The sequence below is a fragment of the Petromyzon marinus genome, chromosome 70, assembly GCF_048934315.1.
Source record: "Petromyzon marinus isolate PM22_M1 ecotype Great Lakes invasive population chromosome 70, UKy_Petmar_22M1.pri1.0, whole genome shotgun sequence".
NCBI lineage: Eukaryota > Metazoa > Chordata > Hyperoartia > Petromyzontiformes > Petromyzontidae > Petromyzon > Petromyzon marinus.
The window spans coordinates 5,566,886-5,582,671 of record NC_133736.1 but is presented as its reverse complement, the minus strand read 5'-3'; the positions used below and the strand labels follow the sequence as shown (position 1 = coordinate 5,582,671).

The following is a 15,786-nucleotide window of genomic DNA, read 5'->3' as shown; positions in this document are numbered from 1 at the left end:
CCTCTGTCTGTGTCTCTCTGTGTGTCTCTCTGTGTCTCTCTGTGTCTCTCTGTGTGTCTCTCTCTCCGTGTCTCTGTGTCTCTCTCTGTGTCTCTCTCCGTGTGTCTCCGTGGTGTCTCACCGGTGCCCTCGGGGAACATCGGCTCGATGGACACTCCATACTCGTGAGCCTCTGTCTGTGTCTCTGTGTCTCTGTGTGTCTCTGTGTGTCTCTCTGTGTGTCTCTGTGTGTCTCTCTGTGTCTCTCTGTGTCTCTCTGTGTCTCTCTCTCTCCGTGTCTCTGTGTCTCTCTCTGTGTCTCTCTCCGTGTGTCTCCGTGGTGTGTCTCACCGGTGCCCTCGGGGAACGTCGGCTCGATGGACACTCCGTACTCGTGAGCCTCTGTCTGTGTCTCTGTGTCTCTGTGTGTCTCTGTGTGTCTCTCTGTGTGTCTCTGTGTGTCTCTCTGTGTCTCTCTGTGTCTCTCTGTGTCTCTCTGTGTCTCTCTCTCTCCGTGTCTCTGTGTCTCTCTCTGTGTCTCTCTCCGTGTGTCTCCGTGGTGTGTCTCACCGGTGCCCTCGGGGAACGTCGGCTCGATGGACACTCCGTACTCGTGAGCCTCTGTCTGTGTCTCTGTGTCTCTGTCTGTGTCTCTGTGTCTCTCTCTCTCTCTGTGTGTCTCTCTGTGTCTCTGTGTGTCTCTCTGTGTCTCTCTGTGTCTCTCTGTGTCTCTGTGTTTCTCTCTGTGTGTGTGTCTCTGTGTGTCTCTGTGTGTCTCTGTGTGTCTCTCTGTGTCTCTCTGTGTCTCTCTGTGTCTCTCTCTCTCCGTGTCTCTGTGTCTCTCTCTGTGTCTCTCTCCGTGTGTCTCTGTGGTGTGTCTCACCGGTGCCCTCGGGGAACGTCGGCTCGATGGACACTCCGTACTCGTGAGCCTCTGTCTGTGTCTCTGTGTCTCTGTCTGTGTCTCTGTGTCTCTCTCTCTCTCTGTGTGTCTCTCTGTGTCTCTGTGTGTCTCTCTGTGTCTCTCTGTGTTTCTCTCTGTGTGTGTGTCTCTGTGTGTCTCTGTGTGTCTCTCTGTGTCTCTGTGTCTCTCTCTCTCTCTGTCTCTCTCTGTGTCTCCGCGTGTCTCTGTGTATCTCACCGGTGCCCTCGGGGAACGTCGGCTCGATGGACACTCCGTACTCGTGAGCCTCAGTCTGTGTCTCTCTGTGTGTCTCTGTGTGTCTCTCTGTGTCTCTCTGTGTCTCTCTGTGTCTCTCTCTCTCCGTGTCTCTGTGTCTCTCTCTGTGTCTCTCTCCGTGTCTCCGTGGTGTCTCACCGGTGCCCTCGGGGAACGTCGGCTCGATGGACACTCCGTACTCGTGAGCCTCTGTCTGTGTCTCTCTGTGTGTCTCTGTGTGTCTCTCTGTGTCTCTCTGTGTCTCTCTCTCTCCGTGTCTCTGTGTCTCTCTCTGTGTCTCTCTCCGTGTGTCTCCGTGGTGTCTCACCGGTGCCCTCGGGGAACGTCGGCTCGATGGACACTCCGTACTCGTGAGCCTCTGTCTGTGTCTCTGTGTCTCTGTCTGTGTCTCTGTGTCTCTCTCTCTCTGTGTGTCTCTCTGTGTCTCCGTGTGTCTCCGTGTCTCTCTGTATCTCTGTGTCTCTCTGTGTGTGTGTCTCTGTGTGTCTCTCTGTGTCTCTGTGTGTCTCCGTGTCTCTCTGTGTCTCTGTGTCTCTCTCTGTGTGTGTCTCTCTGTGTCTCCGTGTGTCTCCGTGTCTCTCCGTGGTGTCTCACCGGTGCCCTCGGGGAACGTCGGCTCGATGGACACTCCGTACTCGTGAGCCTCTGTCTATGTCTCTCTGTGTGTCTCTGTACGTCTCTCTGTGTCTCTCTGTGTCTCTCTCTCTCCGTGTCTCTGTGTCTCTCTCTGTGTCTCTCTCCGTGTGTCTCCGTGGTGTGTCTCACCGGTGCCCTCGGGGAACGTCGGCTCGATGGACACTCCGTACTCGTGAGCCTCTGTCTGTGTCTCTGTGTCTCTGTCTGTGTCTCTGTGTCTCTGTCTCTCTCTCTGTGTGTCTCTCTGTGTCTCTGTGTGTCTCTCCGTGTCCCTGTGTCTCTCTCTCTGTGTGTGTCTCTGTGTGTCTCTCTGTGTCTCTGTGTCTCTCTCTCTGTGTGTCTCTCTGTGTCTCTCCGTGTGTCTCCGTGTCTCCGTGGTGTGTCTCACCGGTGCCCTCGGGGAACGTCGGCTCGATGGACACTCCGTACTCGTGAGCCTCTGTCTGTGTCTCTCTGTGTGTCTCTCTGTGTCTCTCTGTGTCTCTCTGTGTGTCTCTCTCTCCGTGTCTCTGTGTCTCTCTCTGTGTCTCTCTCCGTGTGTCTCCGTGGTGTCTCACCGGTGCCCTCGGGGAACGTCGGCTCGATGGACACTCCGTACTCGTGAGCCTCTGTCTGTGTCTCTGTGTCTCTGTGTGTCTCTGTGTGTCTCTCTGTGTGTCTCTGTGTGTCTCTCTGTGTCTCTCTGTGTCTCTCTGTGTCTCTCTCTCTCCGTGTCTCTGTGTCTCTCTCTGTGTCTCTCTCCGTGTGTCTCCGTGGTGTGTCTCACCGGTGCCCTCGGGGAACGTCGGCTCGATGGACACTCCGTACTCGTGAGCCTCTGTCTGTGTCTCTGTGTCTCTGTCTGTGTCTCTGTGTCTCTCTCTCTCTCTGTGTGTCTCTCTGTGTCTCTGTGTGTCTCTCTGTGTCTCTCTGTGTCTCTCTGTGTCTCTGTGTTTCTCTGTGTGTGTGTGTCTCTGTGTGTCTCTCTGTGTCTCTGTGTCTCTCTCTCTGTGTGTCTCTCTGTGTCTCCGTGTCTCCGTGTGTCTCCGTGGTGTGTCTCACCGGTGCCCTCGGGGAACGTCGGCTCGATGGACACTCCGTACTCGTGAGCCTCTGTCTGTGTCTCTGTGTGTGTGTGTCTCTGTCTGTGTGTGTGTCTGTGTGTCTCGCTGTGTCTCTGTGTGTCTCTGTGTCTCTGTGTGTCTGTGTGTCTCTCTCTCTGTGTGTCTGTGTCTCTCTCTGTCTCTCTGTCTCTCTGTGTCTCTGTGTGTCTCACCGGTGCCCTCGGGGAACGTCGGCTCGATGGACACTCCGTACTCGTGAGCGGAGCCCAGCTGCTCGGCCTCCCGCAGGTAAACTCCACGCAGAGAGCCGACGCTCGCGGAGAATCGCAGCAGGGCACAGGGCGAGCCGGCACTCGCCACGAGCAGGTCAAACGCTCGGTCCACCTGGACCACCCGAGGTAGGCCGGGGAGAGGAGGGAGGGGAGTCTCTGTGTGAGTGAGTCTGTGGGTCTATGTGTGTGGTGGGTCTGTGGGTCTCTGTGTGGTGATGAGTCTGTGGGTCTCTGTGTGGTGAGTCTGTGGGTTTCTGTGTGGTGAGTCTGTGGGTCTCTGTGTCAGTGAGTCTATGGGCCTCTGTGTGATGAGTCTGTGGGTCTCTGTGTGGTGAGTCTGTGGGTCTCTGTGTGATGAGTCTGTGGGTCTCTGTGTGATGAGTCTGTGGGTCTCTGTGTGTGATGAGTCTGTGGGTCTCTGCGTGGTGAGTCTGTGTGTGAGTGAGTGAGTCTGTGTGTGTGTGTGTGTGTGAGTCTGTGTGTGTGTGTGAGTCTGTGTGTGTGTGTGAGTCTGTGTGTGTGTGTGAGTCTCTCACCTGGATGAGTCCGTGGCCCTGAGCAAAGACTTCGATGTCCCCCAGCCGCACCGCTGAGTTCTCCAGAGCCCGTCGCACCGAGTGCGGTGAGTAGGGCACTCCCAGGGACTTCAGTCCTGCAGAAGGCCCAGGTACCGCTCCAGCGACACGGCCGTGGTGACCCCAGCCACTGACCCGGCCCACCGTGACCCCAGCCACTGACCCGGCCCACCGTGACCCCAGCCACTGACCCGGCCCATCGTGACCCCAGCCACTGACCCGGCCCATCGTGACCCCAGCCACTGACCCGACCCACCGTGACCCCAGCCACTGACCCGGCCCACGGTGACCCCAGCCACTGACCTGGCCCATCGTGACCCCAGCCACTGACCCGGCCCATGGTGACCCCAGCCACTGACCCGGCCCATGGTGACCCCAGCCACTGACCCGGCCCATGGTGACCCCAGCCACTGACCCAGCCCACCGTGACCCCAGCCACTGACCCGGCCATCGTGACCCCAGCCACTGACCGGGCCCATGGTGACCCCAGCCACTGACCCGAGCCACCGTGACCCCAGCCACTGACCCGGTCATCGTGACCCCAGACACTGACCCGGCCCATGGTGACCCCAGCCACTGACCCGGCCCATGGTGACCCCAGCCACTGACCCGACCCACCGTGACCCCAGCCACTGACCCGGCCCATGGTGACCCCAGCCACTGACCTGGCCCATGGTGACCCCAGCCACTGACCCGGCCCATCGTGACCCCAGCCACTGACCCGGCCCATGATGACCCTAGCCACTGACCCGGCCCATCATGACCCCAGCCACTGACCCGGCCCATCGTGACCCCAGCCACTGACCCGGCCCATCGTGACCCCAGCCACTGACCCAGCCCACCGTGACCCCAGCCACTGACCGGGCCCATAGTGACCCCAGCCACTGACCCGGCCATCGTGACCCCAGCCACTGACCCGGCCCATCGTGACCCCAGCCACTGACCCAGCCCATGGTGACCGCAGCCACTGACCCGACCCACCGTGACCCCAGCCACTGACCCAGCCCACGGTGACCCCAGCCACTGACCTGGCCCATGGTGACCCCAGCCACTGACCCGGCCCATCATGACCCCAGCCACTGACCCGGCCATCATGACCCCAGCCACTGACCCGGCCCACCGTGACCCCAGCGACCCGGCCGTGGTGACCCCAGCGACCCGGCCGTGGTGACCCCAGCGACTGACCCGACAGGATGAGCGCGATGCCACCGCAGGCGTTGGGAGAGGACATGGAGGTGCCGTTCATCAGCTGGGTCCCTCGCAGCGTCCAGTTGGGCACTGCGGCGATGGCGCCGCCCGGCGCGCTCACACACACCCCCAGAGAGCCGTCCACGCTGGTACACACACACACATACACACACACACAGATACACACACAGATTCACACACACACAGATACACACACACAGATACACACACACACCCCCAGAGAGCCGTCCACGCTGGTACACACACACACACAGATACATACACACACATACATACACATACACAGATTCACACACACATACACACACACACACAGATACACACACATACACACACACACTCCCAGAGAGCTGTCCACGCTGGTACACACACACACAGATTCACACACACACACACACATAGATACACACACATACACACACACGCACACATACATACACACACAGATACACACACATACACACACACACATATACACACACATACACACCCCCAGAGAGCCGTCCACGCTGGTACACACACACACAGATACACACACACATACACACACACATAGATACACACACACACAGATACACACACACAGATACACACACACACCCCCAGAGAGCCGTCCACGCTGGTACACACACACACACATACACACACACACACACAGACACATAGATACACACACACACCCCCAGAGAGCCGTCCACGCTGGTACACACACACACATACACACACACATACACACACACACAGATACACACACATAGATACACACACACACCCCCAAAGAGCCGTCCACGCTGGTACACACACACACAGATACACACACAGATACAAACAGATTCACATACACACATACACACACACACAGATACACACACACACACACAGATACACACACACACCCCCAGAGAGCCGTCCACGCTGGTACACACACACACAGATACACACACAGATACACACAGATTCACATACACACACACAGATACACACACACATACACACACACACATACACACACACACACCCCCAGAGAGCCGTCCACGCTGGTACACACACACACAGATACACACACACACAGATACACACAGATTCACATACACACACACACACAGATACACACACATAGATATACACACACAGATACACACACAGATACACACACACACACACACAGATACACACACACCCCCAGAGAGCCGTCCACGCTGGGCGGTGGCGGTGGTGATGGCGGTGATGGCGGTGCCGGTGGTGGCAGTGGTGATGGCGGTGGTGATGGCGGTGGTGATGGCGGTGGTGGTGGTGGTGATGGTGGCGGTGGTAATGGCGGTGGCGGTGGTGGCGGTGGCGGTGGTGGCGGTGGTGGTGGCGGTGGTGATGGCGGTGGTGGCGGTGGTGATGGCGGTGGCGGTGGTGGTGGTGGTGATGGTGGCGGTGGTAATGGCGGTGGCGGTGGTGGCGGTGGTGGTGGTGGCGGTGGTGGTGGCGGTGGTGATGGCGGTGGTGGCGGTGGTGATGGCGGTGGTGGAAGCGGTGGTGATGGCGGTGGCGGTGGTGATGGCGGTGGCGGTGGTGGTGGTGATGGTGATGGCGGTGGTAATGGCGGTGGCGGTGGTGGCGGTGGTGATGGCGGTGGTGGAGGCGGTGGTGGTGGTGGTGGCGGTGATGGCGGTGATGGCGGTGATGGCAGTGGTGATGGCAGTGGTGATGGTGGTGATGGCGGTGGTGGTGGTGGTGGTGGTGATGGTGGCGGTGGTAATGGCGGTGGCGGTGGTGGCGGTGGTGATGGCGGTGGTGGTGGTGGTGGTGATGGCGGTGGTGGAGGCGGTGACGGTGGAGGGCTACCAGGGTCCGCGTGATGACCAAGTATACTGGTTGCCTGGCAGCTTCTCCCGCAGTGAGTACTCAGCGACCATCATGTCCGGAGAGACGTAGGCCCCCACACCTGCCACACACATACACACACACATCACACACACACACATCACACACATCACACACACATACATCACACATACATACATCACACATCACACACACATACATCACACACACATACATCACACACACATACATACATACATCACACACACACACCTGCCACACACACACATACATCACACATCAATCACACACACATCACACACATCACACACACATACATCACACATACACACATACATCACACATCACACACATCACACACGCATACATCACACACACATCACACACACATACACACATACATCACACATCACACACATCACACACACATACATACATCACACATCACACACATACATCACACATCACACACATACATCACACATCACACACATACATCACACATCACACACACATCACACATCACACACACATACATACATCACACACATACATCACACACACATACATCACACATCACACATACATACATCACACACACATCACACACACACATCACACACACATACATCACACACACATACATCACACACACATACATCACACACACATACATCACACATCACACATACATACATCACACACACATCACACACATCACACACACATACATCACACACACATACATCACACACACATACATCACACACACATACATCACACACACATCACATACATCACACATCACACACACATACATCACACATCACACACATCACACACATCACACACACATACATACATCACACACACATCACACACACATACACACATACATCACACACACACATACATCACACACACATCACACACGCACACATCACATACATCACACACACACCACACACACATCACACATACATCACACACATCACACACATCACACACATCACACACACACACATCACACACATCACACACACACACCACATACATCACACACACACCACACACACATCACACATACATCACACACATCACACACATCACACACACATACATCACACACATCACACACACACACACCACATACATCACACACACACCACACACACATCACACATACATCACACACATCACACACATCACACACATCACACACATACATCACACATCACACACACATACATCACACATACATCACACATCACACACATCACACACAAACATCACACACACCACACACACACATACATCACACATCACACACACCACACCACACACACCACACACACTTACATCACACACTCACCACACACACCACACACACCACACACATCACACACACACATCACACACACACACCACACACACACACATACATCACACACACATCACACACACACATCACACACACATCACACACACACACATCACACACACACACATCACACATCACACACACACCACACACACACCCACACACACCACACACACACCACACACACACCACACACATCACACACACACCACACACACACCACACACACACACACACCAAACACACACATCACACACATCACACACATCACACACACATCACACAAGATACACACCACACACACTTGGTGAGCGAGTCTCCCGTGTGGTGAGCGAGTCTCCCGTGTGGTGAGCCGTGTGGTGAGCGAGTCTCCCGTGTAGTGAGCGAGTCTCCCGCGTGGTGAGCTGTGTGGTGAGCCGTGTGGTGAGCCGTGTGGTGAGCCGTGTGGTGAGCCGTGTGGTGAGCGAGTCTCCCGTGTGGTGAGCCGTGTGGTGAGCGAGTCTCCCGTGTAGTGAGCGAGTCTCCCGCGTGGTGAGCTGTGTGGTGAGCCGTGTGGTGAGCCGTGTGGTGAGCCGTGTGGTGAGCCGTGTGGTGAGCGAGTCTCCCGCGTGGTGAGCCGTGTGGTGAGCGAGTCTCCCGCGTGGTGAGCCGTGTGGTGAGCGAGTCTCCCGTGTGGTGAGTGAGTCTCCCAGGTGGTGAGCCGTGTGGTGAGCCGTGTGGTGAGCCGTGTGGTGAGCCGTGTGGTGAGCCGTGTGGTGAGCGAGCCTCCCGTGTGGTGAGCGAGTCTCCCGCGTGGTGAGCCGTGTGGTGAGCGAGTCTCCCGTGTGGTGAGCCGTGTGGTGAGCTGTGTGGTGAGCGAGTCTCCCGTGTGGTGAGCGAGTCTCCCGTGTGGTGAGCGAGTCTCCCGTGTGGTGAGCTGTGTGGTGAGCGAGCCTCCCGTGTGGTGAGCCGTGTGGTGAGCCGTGTGGTGAGCTGTGTGGTGAGCGAGTCTCCCGTGTGGTGAGCCGTGTGGTGAGCGAGTCTCCCGTGTGGTGAGCCGTGTGGTGAGCTGTGTGGTGAGCGAGCCTCCCGTGTGGTGAGCGAGTCTCCCGCGTGGTGAGCCGTGTGGTGAGCTGTGTGGTGAGCGAGTCTCCCGTGTGGTGAGTGAGTCTCCCGCGTGGTGAGCCGTGTGGTGAGTGAGCCTCCCGTGTGGTGAGCCATGTGGTGAGTGAGTCTCCCGCGTGGTGAGCCGTGTGGTGAGCCGTGTGGTGAGCGAGTCTCCCGTGTGGTGAGTGAGCCTCCCGCGTGGTGAGCCGTGTGGTGAGTGAGCCTCCCGCGTGGTGAGCGAGTCTCCCGTGTGGTGAGCCGTGTGGTGAGCGAGTCTCCCGCGTGGTGAGCCGTGTGGTGAGCGAGTCTCCCGCGTGGTGAGCCGTGTGGTGAGAGAGTCTCCCGCGTGGTGAGCGAGTTCTCACCGATGACTGAGGGCAGCGTTCCGCCCGGTGAGCCCACGGTGGAGAGGCAGGGTCCGTTGTTGCCGGCGCTGGACACAAACACCACGCCGTGCTTGTTCACCGCCTCCGTGATCACCTCGCACACACGCCTGCGGGTTCCGTGGTGAGGGGTGGTGAGGGTGAGGTGGTGAGAGAGAGAGACACACGGTAGAGAAGGGATGGTGCTGATGATGACGATGATGATGATGACGATAGTGGTGGTGATGGTGGTGGTGGTGGTAGCGGTGGTGGTGGTGGTGGTAGCGGTGGTGGTAGCGGTGGTGGTAGTGGTGGCGGTGGTGGTGTTAGTGGCGGTGGTGGCGGTGGTGGCGGTGGTGGTGTTAGTGGTGGTAGTGGTGGTGATGGTGGTGGTAGTGGTGGTGGTGGTAGCAGTGGTGGTGGTAGCGATGGTGGTGGTAGCAGTGGTGGTGGTAGCGGTGGTGGTAGTGGTGGCGGTGGTGGTGTTAGTGGCGGTGGTGGCGGTGGTGGTGGTGGTAGTGGCAGCGGTGGTGGCGGTGTTAGTGGTGGTAGTGGTGGTGGTGGTGGCGGTGGCGGTGGTGGTGGTAGTGGTGGTGGTGGTGTTAGTGGTGGTGGTAGTGGTGGTGGCGGTGGTGTTAGTGGTGGTGGTGGTGGTAGTGGTGGTGGTAGTGGTGGTGTTAGTGGTGGTGGTGGCGGTGATGACGGTGGTAGTGGTGGTGGTGTTAGTGGTGGTGTTAGTGGTGGTGGTGGTGGCGGTGATGACGGTGGTGTCGACCGCTCACCCCGCGTTGGGCCAGTGAGCCGCTTCACCGTAGCTGTAGTTGACGAGGTCGCATTTGTGATTCATCACCTCGATCATCTGTGCCAAGCGCACACACACACACAGAGAGAGAGAGCGGTGAGCGTGAGCGGTGAGTGAGTGAGTGATGAGCGAGTGAGCGAGCGAGTGATGTGTGAGTGAGTGATGAGCGAGTGAGCGGGCGAGCGAGTGAGTAAGCGAGTGAGCGTGTGAGTGATGAGCGAGTGAGTGAGCGAGTGAGCGAGCGAGCGAGTGAGTGAGCGAGTGATGAGCGAGTGATGAGTGAGTGATGAGCGAGTGATGAGTGAGTGAGTGAGCGAGCGAGTGAGCGGGTAAGCGAGTGAGTGAGTGATGAGTGAGTGAGCGATTGAGTGAACGAGTGAGCGAGCAATGAGCGAGTGGGCGAGCGAGTGAGTGAGTGAGCGGGTGAGCGAGTGTGTGAGTGATGAGCGAGTGAGCGAGCGAGTGAGTGGCGAGCGATTGAGTGAACGAGTGAGCGAGTGGTGAGCGAGCGAACGAGCAGTGAGTGAGTGATGAGCGAGTGAGCGAACGAGTGAGTGAGTGTGTGAGTGATGAACGAGTGAGCGAGTGAGTGAGTGAGTGATGAACGAGTGAGTGATGAGCGAGTGAGTGTGTGAGCGAGTGATGAGCGAGTGATGAGTGAGTGAGTGTGTGAGTGAGTGATGAGTGAGTGAGTGATGAGTGAGTGAGTGAGCGGGTGAGCGAGTGTGTGAGTGATGAGCGAGTGAGCGAGCGAGTGAGTGGCGAGCGATTGAGTGAACGAGTGAGCGAGTGGTGAGCGAGCGAACGAGCAGTGAGTGAGTGATGAGCGAGTGAGCGAACGAGTGAGTGTGTGAGTGAGTGATGAGTGAGTGAGTGATGAGTGAGTGAGTGTGTGAGTGAGTGATGAGTGAGTGAGTGATGAGTGAGTGAGTGTGTGAGTGAGTGATGAGCGAGTGAGCGAACGAGTGAGTGTGTGAGCGAGTGATGAGGAGTGTGTGAGTGAGTGATGAGTGAGTACCGCGCGTATGAGTGCGGTGCCGGTCTCCATGGTGTTGAGCCGTGAGTCTCCGATCTTGATGGCCAGGATCTGCGCTCCGGGTGCCACTCCACTCCGCTCCGGCTCCTCGGGGAAAACCCCGCAGCAATACTCGCAACGTGGGTGCCGTGGGCGCCTGGGAGGAGGCGGGGAGAGAGAGAGAGATGGTGGTGGTGAGTGAGAGAGAGGTGGTGAGTGAGAGAGAGGTGGTGGTGAGAGAGAGGTGGTGAGTGAGAGAGAGGGTGGTGGTGAGAGAGAGGTGGTGGTGAGAGAGAGGGAGGCGGGGAGGGAGAGATGGTGGTGAGATGGTGAGAGAGAGATGGTGAGAGAGAGATGGTGAGAGAGAGATGGTGAGAGAGAGATGGTGAGAGAGAGATGGTGAGAGAGAGATGGTGAGAGAGAGATGGTGAGAGAGAGATGGTGAGAGACAGATGGTGAGAGAGAGATGGTGAGTGAGATGGTGAGAGAGATGGTGAGAGAGAGATGGTGAGAGAGAGATGGGGAGAGAGAGATGGGGAGAGAGAGATGGGGAGAGAGAGATGGGGAGAGAGAGATGGTGAGAGAGAGATGGTGAGAGAGAGATGGTGAGAGAGAGATGGTGAGAGAGAGATGGTGAGAGAGAGATGGTGAGAGAGAGATGGTGAGAGAGAGATGGTGAGAGAGAGATGGTGAGAGAGATGGTGAGAGAGAGATGGTGAGAGAGAGATGGTGAGAGAGAGATGGTGAGAGAGAGGCGGGGAGAGAGAGAGATGGTGAGAGAGATGGTGAGAGAGATGGTGAGGGAGAGAGAGAGATGGTGAGAGGAGAGAGAGATGGTGAGAGAGATGGTGAGAGAGATGGTGAGAGAGAGAGAGAGGTGGGAGAGAGAGATGGTGAGAGATGGTGAGAGAGATGGTGAGTGAGAGAGAGAGATGGTGAGAGAGATGGTGAGAGAGATGGTGAGTGAGAGAGAGAGATGGTGAGAGAGAGAGAGATGGTGAGAGAGATGGTGAGAGAGATGGTGAGAGAGAGAGAGAGGTGGGGAGAGAGAGATGGTGAGAGATGGTGAGAGAGAGAGAGATGGTGAGAGAGAGATGGTGAGAGAGAGAGATGGTGAGAGAGATGGTGAGAGAGATGGTGAGAGAGATGGTGAGAGAGATGGTGAGTGAGATGGTGAGAGAGATGGTGAGATATGGTGAGTGAGAGAGATGGTGAGAGAGAGAGAGAGATGGTGAGAGAGATGGTGAGAGAGAGATGGTGAGTGAGAGAGATGGTGAGAGAGATGGTGAGAGAGATGGTGAGAGAGATGGTGAGAGAGATGGTGAGAGAGAGAGATGGTGAGAGAGATGCTGAGAGAGAGATGGTGAGAGAGAGAGATGGTGAGATAGATGGTGAGAGAGATGGCTGAGAGAGATGTGATACTCTCAGTTATCTGTGTATGAGATGGTGAGAGAGAGATGGAGAAAGAGAGATGGAGAGAGATGGAGAGAGAGAGATTTTAGGTGTGGGTAGGCGGCTGGGTATGTGGCTGCGTAGATGAGTGAGTAGTGGAGTGAGTGAGTGAGTGGGTGGGTGAGTGAGTGAGTGAGGAGTGATGAGTGAGTCGTGTGAGTGAGTGAGTGAGTGAGTGAGTGAGTGGGTGGGTGGGTGAGTGAGTGAGTGGAGTGAGTGAGTGAGTGGGTGGGTGGGTGAGTGAGTGAGTGGAGTGAGTGAGTGTGTGAGTGAGTGAGTGGGTGGGTGGGTGAGTGAGTGAGTGGAGTGAGTGAGTGTGTGAGTGAGTGAGTGGTTGGGTGGGTGGGTGAGTGAGTGAGTGGATGCGTGAGTGGTGAGTGGGTGGGTGAGTAAGTGAGTGGGTGGGTGGGTGAGTGAGTGAATGGGTGAGTGGATGCGTGAGTGAGTGAGTGGGTGGGTGAGTGAGTGAGTGGGTGAGTGAGTGGGTGGGTGGGTGAGTAAGTGAGTGAGTGAGTGGAGTGAGTGAGTGGGTGGGTGGGTGAGTGAGTGAGTGGGTGGAGTGAGTGAGTGGGTGGGTGGGTGAGTGGTTGGGTGGGTGGGTGAGTGAGTGAGTGGGTGAGTGAGTGGGGTGAGGTGGGTGGGTGAGTAAGTGAGTGGGTGGGTGAGTGAGTGAATGGGTGAGTGGATGCGTGAGTGAGTGAGTGGGTGGGTGAGTGAGTGAGTGGGTGGGTGAGTGAGTGGGTGGGTGAGTGGTTGGGTGGGTGCGTGAGTTAGTGAGTGGGTGAGTGGGTGGGTGAGTAAGTGAGTGAGTGGGTGAGTGGATGCGTGAGTGCGTGAGCGAGCGAGCTAGTGAGTGGTGAGGAGCAGCACACCAGAGTTGGTGACGATGGTGAGGAGGTCTCCGTCCTGGTAGACGCTCACGGAGTAGTTGAGCATGGCTGCCCTGCTGAGCGAGGCGTGCTCCTGCTGCTCCCGGTAGCACCGCAGCACGGAGCATTCGCACAGCTCCCCACGCTCGCTTGTGTCCACACACACCCTGCACACACACACGCACACACGCACAGCTCCCCACGCTCGCTCGTGTCCACACACACCCTGCACACACACACACGCGCACACACACGCACACACGCACAGCTCCCCACGCTCGCTCATGTTCACACACACCCTGCACACACACACACGCACACACACACACACACACGCACACACACACCCTGCACACACACACACACACGCGCACACACGCACAGCTCCCCACGCTCGCTCATGTCCACACACACCCTGCACTCACGCACACGCGCACACACTGTACTCACACACGCACGCACGCACACACACGGACACCCTGTACACACACACACACCCTGTACACACACACACACCCTGTACACACACACACACACACTCTGCACACACGCACACGCACACGCTGTACTCACACACTCACGCACACACACACACACACGGACACCCTGTACACACACACACACACCCTGTACACACACCCTGTACTCACACGCGCACACGCACACGCTGTACTCACACACGCACGTACGCACACACACGGACACCCTGTACACACACACACCCTGTACACACACACACACACTCCCTGTACACACACACACACTCTGCACACACGCACACACGCACACACGCACACGCTGTACTCACACACGCACGCGCGCACACACGCACACGCGCACACACACACACGCACACCCTGCACACATGCACACACACACACGCACGCGCGCACACACACACGCGCAAACACACACTGTACTCACACACAAACACACCCTGTACACACACCCTGTAGTCACACACGCACACACACACGCTGTACTCACACACGCACGCATGCACACACGCACACGCAAACACACTCTGTACACACACACACACCCTGTATACACACACACACCCTGTAGACACATACACACACCCTGTACACACACACCCTGTACACACACACACACACACGCACTGTACACACACAACACTGTACAACACACACACCCTGTACACACACACACACCCTGTACACACACACACGGTACACACACCCTGTACACACACACACACACATTCTGTACACACACACAGCCTGTACACACACACACACACCCTGTACACACACATACCCTGTACACACACACATCCTGTACACACACACACACTGTACACACACACACCCTGTACACACACATACACCCTGTACACACACACACACCCTGTACACACACACACACCCTGTACACACACACACACCCTGTACACACACACACACACCCTGTACACACACACACCTACACTCACACACACCCTGTACACACACACACACTGTACACACACACACTGCTACTACTGCTGCTACTACTGCTGCTGCTATTACTGCTGCTACTACTGCTGCTACTACTACGGCTACTACTACTACTGCTGCTACTACTACTGCTGCTGCTATTAATACTGCTACTACTGCTACTACTACTGCTACTACTGCTGCTGCTACTGCTGCTGCTGCTACTACTGCTGGTGCTACTACTACTGCTGCTACTACTGCTTCTGCTACTACTGCTACTACACCTACTACTGCTGCTGCTACTACTGCTGCTGCTACTACTGCTACTACACCTACTACTGCTGCTGCTACTACTGCTCTTGCTGCTGCTACTACTACTGTTGCTACTACTGCTGCTGTTGCTACTGCTGCTACTACTACTGCTGCTGCTACTACTGCTGTTACTGCTACTGCTGCTGCTGCTACTACTACTGTTGCTACTACTGCTGTTACTGCTGCTGCTACTGCTACTACTGCTGTTACTGCTACTACTACTGCTGCTACTACTGCTGCTACTGCTACTACTGCTACTAATACTACTGCTGCTACTGCTACTACTGCTGCTACTACTACTACTGCTGCTACTACTGCTGCTACTGCTACTACTGCTA

General features: G+C 56.5%; 1 protein-coding gene across 1 annotated transcript in view; it reads right to left on the bottom strand.

Moving 5' to 3' along the window:
- The window catches only part of TPP2 (tripeptidyl peptidase 2), a 98,253-nt gene that overhangs the window by 76,844 nt on the left and 5,623 nt on the right, over positions 1-15,786 (bottom strand). The window contains 9 exon segments of the mRNA XM_076055255.1: positions 3,051-3,222; positions 3,647-3,762; positions 4,871-5,019; positions 6,731-6,830; positions 9,563-9,690; positions 10,342-10,418; positions 11,380-11,495; positions 11,498-11,533; positions 13,701-14,112. Of these exon segments, the coding sequence (XP_075911370.1) occupies positions 3,051-3,222; positions 3,647-3,762; positions 4,871-5,019; positions 6,731-6,830; positions 9,563-9,690; positions 10,342-10,418; positions 11,380-11,495; positions 11,498-11,533; positions 13,701-14,112 (1,306 nt within the window).